This window comes from Schistocerca gregaria, chromosome 6 (genome assembly GCF_023897955.1).
Source record: "Schistocerca gregaria isolate iqSchGreg1 chromosome 6, iqSchGreg1.2, whole genome shotgun sequence".
NCBI lineage: Eukaryota > Metazoa > Arthropoda > Insecta > Orthoptera > Acrididae > Schistocerca > Schistocerca gregaria.
In genome coordinates this window covers 498,203,924-498,213,686 of record NC_064925.1, presented here as the reverse complement: position 1 = coordinate 498,213,686, position 9,763 = coordinate 498,203,924, and the positions used below count along the sequence as shown (strand labels likewise).

The 9,763-nt window shown below is 39.9% G+C and overlaps 1 protein-coding gene across 2 annotated transcripts in view; it reads right to left on the bottom strand.

Moving 5' to 3' along the window:
* Positions 1-882: 882 nt before the first annotated feature.
* The window catches only part of LOC126279033 (uncharacterized), a 158,263-nt gene continuing 149,382 nt past the window's right edge, over positions 883-9,763 (bottom strand). For both annotated transcript variants that reach the window (XM_049979430.1, XM_049979429.1), the window contains exon 11: positions 883-1,313. In XM_049979430.1, coding sequence (XP_049835387.1) covers positions 1,170-1,313 — 144 coding nt within the window. In that variant the 3' untranslated portion in view covers positions 883-1,169. The remainder of the gene's footprint in view (positions 1,314-9,763) is intronic.

Sequence of the window (9,763 nt, the reverse complement as noted above, 5' to 3'; positions counted from 1 at the left end):
AGTGTGTCAAACAATTAAAAGAAGATATCATCCATACACCATACAAGCTGTAGCCTATAATCCCAAAAGCTTGACTTTTTTGGCCAACTACCAACTACCATTCATTTTTTCCTTGTGGAATACTGATCGAAATATGTGAAACTATATCCAATCAAACAAGCAAATATGACCACCCTAATACACTGTTTAAGAAAATACTTTGTAGATATAGTTAAGGCACAAAAATTATCAACAAATAATAAATCACTATTTACAATTAACAGTTTCAGAAAATTGCCATGCTGCAAGTTATGGTTGCATCATTTAAACTGATGTCACTCCTGTGATCACAATCCTTCAAGCAACACTTCACGAGCCCACAGGTGGAAAAACACTGTACTAATCTATTACAAGCTTCTATGCCGGCAAATAGGCTTGTCTTTGCTTTTTCTCATTTTTGTTTGTTGTAAGTATTTTTATTTTTTGTATATTTGTACAGCAAATAAAATATGTCTGAGTGGGTAAATGCTACCATAAGTTACTGTTAGAGGCTACAAAGAAAATATATTATTATTACTGAGTGAAACTTTTACAGCTGATTTAACACTATGTGGAAATTGTTTGTTTCATATCTGCCATTGACGTTAACTAAATGTGAACTTATAGAAAATTGTGAACCACTGAATATATGATCAGTTGGTTCTACCATGTTGGAACTGTGATGATACATGAAGAATATGATCCGTCATTTTGCAGAGCTTTCTTACGTTATGGATATTATCCAAAATTGATGGATTTTTTCAGTTTTCTCTCTGGGAAACTGCCAAATTACATTAAATTTTACATTACTTGCAAAAGAATCATCCGCATCAAGAAGACTCAATAGTTTCACTGCCATTCACATAATGTTATAAAAAGACTTTAATGTAAGCATAAAAATACCTCATATGTACAAAACCATACTTCTGTATGTACAGTGAAATAAATTACAGTTACACACACACACAAAATTTCTGCTCCTACACTCCCTGCAGTTACACTACATAAAATAGCCTTTAAAAATATATACAAAAGGAGCAAACTAAAAAGGAAGCAATATTTTCTTTGAAAGATTAACTTTGGTTTTTCATGTTACAAGAGCACTTGCCGTCAAATTCCACTTACACACGCATGCATACACTGAACTTTCATTAATAAGCACTAGATGGCAAAGGATCATAATCTTCCTCTGTTGTCCTCTTTTTCCTGCCAACATTTTGTGACTGTGATGCAGTTACGCCTTTCCTCCTCTGACGAGATTTGTTAGGTCCCGCTGCAGTGCGGTATGTGATGCACTAAAGATAAAAATGACCAAAATAAGACATCTGTAAACACAAAGATTATGCTTAAAAGATTAATAAATACATTTGGAAATGAATGGTGTTGGTAAATTTCACTCAATTTAAAAAGAAACCAATCACAGAAAACCTACATCAGGATGGCTGGAGACGGGATTGAACCGTCGTGCTCCTGAATGCGAGTCCAGTGTGCTAACCACTGCACCACCTCACTCGGTGGAAGGAAAGAGACAAAACACTTGAAAGAATCTAATGTGGAAGATGAAGGAGAAACACTAGGGTGATGCTGAGTCACAGATATTCACAACAAAAAGACGGTCACAAATAAAGCTAACGGCCAGTAAGGCCTTCGTCAAAAATAGATGACATACACACGCATGCACTCAAACAAACACACACACACACACACACACACACACACACACACACACACACACACACACACGTGTGATATCCACAAAACAAGAGTCAGAAAATAAGAATTAAATTATTATTAGTAATCCGCAAATATGTAACAAACAGAAATGAACATTGGACGTTATAGCTAATACATTTATGCAAAACCATTAGATTTCGATGTTATAGCCAATGCGACTTTAAAAGTGATGCTACTATAACTGGTATCAATCGTAATACTGTTTTTACTGCATCACCCTCAGGTTTGTAACTGTAGCCTCTTTTTTTTTTTTTTTTTTTTTTTACAGGTCTAATTGAATCTCACAGCCACAAAAACTTTTTGCTGCATAGTTGCTCCAATAGGATCAATCTAAGTAATTAACTTAGAAAGGTCTCGACTTTCTGCCCCCCCCCCCCCCCCCCACCTCTTTAGACATCAAAGTGTATTGGGAGCATTGCTTTGAATATGTTGCAGAAAGATAGGAACCTATTTAATACTAAAGAAAAGTCACACATAAAATGGTGATTAGAAAATAGGGAAACAAACTTCTGCATCAGGAAGGAATGGGGCATGCCATACTCAACGATTTCTACAATTTGGCAGGACAGAGAGAGAAAATAAAGTCTCTTTTCAAACAAAGAACAAAGATCTTTAAAAGTCAAACCGGTGAGATCACATGAACCCAAAGATACTGAAGAAGCTTTACTTACATGGTTTAAGCGGCAAAGATCAAAGAATGTACCAATCAAACGACCTATTCTTCAAGCAAAAACCAATGAATTTGGGCATCTGTTGGGAAATTCAAACTTCAATTGTTCTTCACCTTGGATAAAATGTTTCTGAGTTCGTCATGATACTATTACTGGAAAAAAAGATGAGTGGCTACCTAAGAAGTGGCCTGTTTTGCATGAAGGTTACAAGCCAGATGACATGTTCAAACCAATGAAACTGGCTTCTTTTATAGGTTGACCCCAGATAAAACATCGAAATTTAAACGTGAACAGTGTTCAGGCATGGAAAATGTCTTAAGACAAGAATTACAGTTATGGTTACTGCAGCTACTGTGGAATAATGTAAAGGAAAAGTTTTGGTGATGGAGAAATCAAGAAAACTTAAGATTTTTTAAAAACATGCTCCCTACCTGTAGTTTATGAAAACAATGCAAAATCTTGGATGACAACTGAGATTTTTCGAAAGTGGTTGTGTAACTGGGGCTATCAGTTGAAATCAAAAAAATGAAAAATTGCTTTCCTGGTTGGTAACTACCCTGCTCATCCAGTAGCTGACAATCTGCAGTGCATGAAGCTCAAGTTTTTACCTCTAAACATAACTTCAGTTTTACAACCTATGGACCTGGGAGTTACAAAATCTCTGTAAATGCAGTACAGGAAACATAAAAGTGATGAACATGTTACAAAAACTGAAGAAGAGAAAGAAACAGTTTTCAATGTTCTTGGTGCAATTTTAATGGCATCAAAAGTGTGGGAAAATGTCAGGCCAAAGACAACAGTCAATTGTTTTAAACATGCAAGACTCAGAGATCTTTCTTCATCATCCCACAGCGAGGGCAACATGTTTTCAGCAACAACTGATGGTAGTGACGATGGAGAGTAGTATGGTATTCTGCTGGCAGGATTAGTACAAGAATTTTGTCTACCTTTGTCAACTTGTGAAACAGAGAACTTTGCCCAGGTAGACTACAGTCTTACATCGTACACAACAGCAAGCGAAGAAGAAATTGTATCTGACATCCAAAGCCAATACGACTGACGAACGTGAAAATGAACATGAAGAGCAGTTTTTTGTGGCATCACTCATCAAAACTTTCAATGCACTGAAAACTTTACAGAAATATCTCATAGTCAAAGAAGGATTTGATATAAATGGCAACGATGAGACATTACAATGAATGCATCATCAAATGCAAAATGTGTATGCACATCTCAAACACAAAAAGCAAACAAAGATAACTGGTTATCTTAAGTAGCACAGTTCTCTGTAGTATGAATTACTGTATTGAATTTTAATGTCAAATTAACTGGATAAAAAACTAAGTAACACTGTCTTCACTGTGATTGTAGAAAACTAGGAAATTAAATTCCAATTTTAAATGTGACTGTAAGGGTAAAAAATCTACTGAACAAGTGGCAGCACGAGGAAACACACAGAAAGGTATTGAAATTTGCAAGGTTTCAGAGCCCTCTACTGGCAGAAGGATTGGAGGGTGAGGAAGAGGGATGAAGAAAAAGGACTGGTGAGATTTAGGAGATGGGGAGAGTTCAGAAAATTTGCCCAGGACCCATGACCCTGGGTTCTGAGCAACTTTTCTGAACTCTCCCCATTTCTTAAACCTTTACCCCTCTTCTTCGCCCTTCAGCCCTTCTACCATAAGAAGACACTACTGGTTCCAAAAACTTGCAAATTTCAATATCTTTACATGTGTTTTCTCCTGTTGCTGCTTGGCAAGTAGATTTTTTTTATCCATCCAATTACATTATATTTTCAAAAACTGGTTATATTTATTAGAAAATTCCAATATGTTTTACTTTTTCAAAGAACGGAAGCAGAATAATAGTGTATTTATTACTGATGTTTCGTGGTTAGGTGTGTTGGATATTTTCAATGTGTTAGGTACAGTGCATCACATTAGTACAACATTTTAAAGAAAAACATAAGAGCAAATGGAGGCCTTCATGTATTACGTACAGAATACTGCCTTTTTATTTCGATACTGTTGATTAATTTTTGTAATACAGTAACTGGTACAAAGTTCTGTCATTCATGACTATTATACTATACAACACTTACAGAAAGTTTCAAACATGCAAAGAGTTTTGCCTTTACACATGTCTGCTTGTGCATATATATATATATATATATATATATATATATATATATATATTAAAAATAAAGATTCCAAGACTTACCAAGCGGGAAAGCGCCGGCAGACAGGCACATGAACAAAACACACAGACACACACACAGAATTACAAGCTTTCGCAACTGGCAGTTGCTTCGTCAGGAAGGAAGGAAGGAGAGGGAAAAATGAAAGGGTGTGGGTTTTAAGGGAGAGGGTAAGGAGTCATTCCAATCCCGGGAGCGGAAAGACTTCCCTTAGGGGAAAAAAAGGACAGGTGTACACTCGCACACACACACACACATATCCATCCGCACATACCCTCTCCCTTAAAACCCACACCCTTTCATTTTTCCCTCTCCTTCCTTCCTTCCTGACGAAGCAACTGCCAGTTGCGAAAGCTCGTAATTTTGTGTGTGTGTTTGTGTGTTTTGTTCATGTGCCTGTCTGCCGGCGCTTTCCCGCTTGGTAAGTCTTGGAATCTTTATTTTTAATATATATATATATATATATATATATATATATATATATATATATATATATATATATATATGTGTGTGTGTGTGTGTGTGTGTGTGTGTGTGTGTGTGTGTGTGTGTGTGTGTGTGTGTGTGTGCGCGCGCGCGTGCGAGTGTATACCTGTCCCTTTTTCCCGCCAAGGTAAGTCTATCCGCTCCCGGGATTGGAATGACTCCTTACCCTCTCCCTTAAAACCCACATCCTTTCGTCTTTCCCTCTCCTTCCCTCTTTCCTGATGAAGCAACTGTTGGTTGCGAAAACTTGAATTTTGTGTGTATGTTTGTGTTTGTTTGTGTGTCTATCACCCTGCCGACATTTTCGTTTGGTAAGTCACATCATCTTTGTTTTTACATATATTTTTCCCACGTGGAATGTTTCCCTATATAGTAAGCTATAGGGAAAGATGTGTAACACACAATATGTACAAGAACAAAGGGGAAATAATAATAATAATAATAATAATAATAATAATAATAATAATGGAAGTCCAAAATGCTCAGAATAAGAAGAGTTTAAGCCTTTCACCACTATAGTTCAAACTGAGTCTCAAAGAAGAAATGATGGAAATAAGAGAAACATTCACATTTAATCAAATCAAAGTGATCAGTAATGTGTCAAGGCCTATTAATCTTAAACAGTTGGAGTCATCACTGCGCAAAATAATGTACTAAGAGAAGTTTATTCCCCAAGTAGCAGCAAACTGCACACCTAAATCAGTTGTGCAATAAGGGTGACCAAATTTTCGTAGTCGGCTGCCTATCAACGTGTGTCTGCAGCACTCATCATTACTTTTATGCCTATCAATGTGTGTTTGCAGCACTCATTGTTACTTTTATGCAAGTACCACCAGGAAATCCACTTTCATTCCACTACCCAGCACACCAATGTACATGCCGAGTCCTGCCTTTCTACTGGATACGACGCATAATTTTACCACTAGGAATCGATTAGTTTTGCCCTGGACCAACATCTAAAATAAACTGTGGACAAACTCCTGCAGATCTTACATGTGGGCCACTATATTGTCCCATAACCCGGCCCTGCAGAAAATTTTATCTGTGGTACAGAAGGGGTGAAAAGAGTTTGCTTCCAGCCAACCTGACTTAGCCTTTTCCAATTATTTTGCATTGTGTTACTGGCTTAATGTCACAAAGAGTGTCTTAAAGTCAGCTAAGGAGTGTCTTAAAGTCGCTACGGAGGTCTCAGAATGCCGGGTTGTTATTCCTCCCCCCATTCCAGTCCTAAACCCTCCAGCTCCTTCACTCTTCCCAATGGAGAATAATAAGCTCGAACACTTTGACATAGTGGCATGTCTACTAGCCTAGCAAAGATGCCAACATCAAATGTATGTGCATTCCTATTGGGCATTCCTATTGGGCATTCCTATTAGGCAGACCCTGCACATTTCTCGACATGGATCCACTCTGATGATGCATGGGAGAGGATCCACATTGATTTTGCTGGGTCATTTCTGGAAGCTATGTATCTGCTGGTGATTGATGCCCTCTTAAACTTCCCTTATGTGGTGTGGATGCCATCCACTACCACACCTGCTACCATCTGTGTACTCCTGATGATATTTGCCACTGAGAACAGGTTATGCAACCTGAAATCAGAAAACGGTCCCAAATTCATGTCGTCATATTTCCAGGCCTTCTGTCACCACAACAATATCAAACACCTGACCAACACCCCATTTTACCCCACCTACAAGGCGGAGCCCAAGGGGATGATCCATACTTTTAAAACACAGATGCAGAAGACCTTGAAGATCTCATGTAGTAGGAGCCACTCCACAACTTCCTCACCCCATATCGGCACCCCTCGTCAACCGGGTCAGTCAGGGTGAATTAGTGCATGGACACGGGCATCACTCCCCGTTAGATCTCCTGCATTTCTTGCAGCATGCCAAGCCTGTGAACATCAATATTGAGGGCAATTTTGCACATTTTGAGCTTCACTTCTCTGCCAGTCACTTGTATGATCTAAGTATGACCTCTGAGCTCAGATGACAGGCACCATTCATTCCACCTCAGCCATAAAATACAGTTGGTTGCACCCTGTTCCTACAACAGCTGTCTAAACAGTTTCTTTGACACGCTGAATGAAGACTATAAGAATATACACTGAGTGCACAAGATGATCCTTCCTATCCTTTGCTACCATTTTCCTAATGAGACAGTGACCAATGTGAAGTATTTGAGACAAGTTGTTTTATTTTCCATTATTTTAATTACTAGACAAGCAGATAACAATAACTTCTACAAGTTTCATTTCCCAAGTCTTATTACAAAAGAGAGAAGATGATGATGATGATGATGATGATGATGATTGTCGTGACTCGCCGATCTTTCAAAGTGCCACCGCACAGTTACGCACATCCCTACATGCGGCGCTGTCTGCCAGCCATGCAGCAGCAGTAGCGCCACCTAAGCAGCCAACCAGCCAGTGGCTGCTAGAATTGGACTCAGTTATGATTTGACTGTTAAAGTGTACACACGTCTTACTCTGTTTACTTGATCTGCGACTTTCATGTAGTGCGTCTTCCTTGAAATATATTTGTTCAAGTTGAAGTTATAACAATTGGTGACAGGTAGTGATTTTTCTTTTCCATCGTTGACCCACATGTTTCCATGGCTACTTTAGAGCAACTACTGCGAAGTCTCGTAGAATAGCAAACGCTTCTCACAAATGCGATTCGTGATTTCGTTGTGGCATCAAATGTGGGGCGTCTCTCGTTGTCGGCTCTACCTACTTTTCCTCCTTACGATGAGACGGCAGAAGACTGGTGTGATTACGAAAAACGTCTTCGACAGCACTTCTTGGAATTTCAAGTCGCAGACGAACAACCATGTAAGCCTCTGTTACTTTCATGGATTTCACCTCAAATGTATCGGTTATTGTTGCAATTGGGTCCTTTGAAAGATCCTGCGTCTTTGTCCTTTGCTGAAATGTGCTCACTTCTGTCGTCTATTTTCAAAAGCAAACACATGTGGTAGCCTCTCATGATGCCTTTTATCATTGTCAAAAACAACCAAATCAATCCTATTGCGCTTGGGCTGCTGAACTTCACGGCCTCAGTAGAAAGTGTAAATTTGTTACTGAAGTTCACAAAGAATCCTACGCCGATTCCATGGTACGGGATGCTATTATCCGATTGGCGCCCGACAAAGAAGTTACGCAACGTGCCCTTCAGTTGGCAAATCTGACTCTAGATGAAGTCCTATCCATCGCTCAGTCTTTTGAAATTTCTCACGCCACTGGAGCGCAAATAGAGGCATGGGGCGACATTGGGTAAATACAACCTCTGTGCGATGTTGACGAAGCGTGTGGCGTGTCCACGCCGGCCGACGTGGCCACAGTACGCTCCCAAGCGCAGCCTCGGCCTAACCGTAAACAAACCTCTAAGAAACTGCAGCAAAACCCATGCCAATTTCCTTCATGTCCGCGGTGTTTTACGAAACATTCACGAGAAGACTGTCCACAACGTTGGGCCGTGTGTCACAAATGCAAAAAAAAGGGTCATGTGTAATCCGTTAGCAAATCCGACTGCATACATGATGTTCATGAACATGATGCTGATTCTGATTCTGTGTTGTCAGTCAATTGTACTTCTTCCCTTTCAGGGAAGTTATACCTCACTGTCCAAATACTTGGTTGAGATGTTCGCATTCAGGTGGATACTGGTTCTGCTGCCACTATAATCAATTCTCAGATGTATCTTCAGTTGGGTTCTCCAATCCTGTCACCTGTCACTAGGCAATTACGGACTTATAATAAACAGAAGATTTCTCTCTTGGGACAATTTGATACTGAGGTATCTTACAAATTTGTCGTTCACGCTGTTCCCATATTTGTGGTCGACATAGTAATGCGGAGAATCTTCTTGGTTTCGATGCCTTTCACATTTTTGGCTTCTCCATAGATGATTCTGTCAATATCGTCTCTGATGCTATTCCTTATGCTCAATTGGATTCCTTGTCAACGACATTTTCGTCCCTTTTTTTTCCTGGGTTAGGCCGTGCAAACGACTTTGAAGCTCATATCACGCTCAAACCCACTGCTTGGCCTAAGGTTTTTGGGCTTGGCCCATTCCTGTGGCCCTTCGTGATCAGGTCAAATGGGAGCTGGATCATCTCACTGCTTCAGGGGTCTTGCTTCCTGTCAGTTCCAGTGAGTAGTCCTCTCCTGTCGTCGTTGCTAAGCCAAATGGTGATATTCGTCTCTGTGGCGATTTCAAAGCCACTGTAAATGCTCAATGCCTTATCGACACTTACCCTGTGCCTTGACCTGAAGAATTGTTCACTAAACTTGCTGGAGGCACATATTTTTCTAAACTTGACCTGTCAGAAGCTTATCATCAACTTCCTCTCAACACTGCTTCCTGGCAGTTTCTGGTCCTTAACATGCCTTTCGGCCTCTATCAATATCAACGATTGCCATTCGGGGTTGCCAGCGTCCCTGCTCTCTTTCAGCGATTCTTGGAACAATTATTGCTCACTGTCCTTGGGTGTAAAAATTACCAGGATGGCATTGTTGGCCGGCCGCGGTGGTCTCGCGGTTCTAGGCGCGCAGTCCGGAACCGTGAGACTGCTGCGGTCGCAGGTTCGAATCCTGCCTCGGGCATGGATGTGTGTGATGTCCTTAGGTTAGTTAGGTTTAATTAGTTCTAAG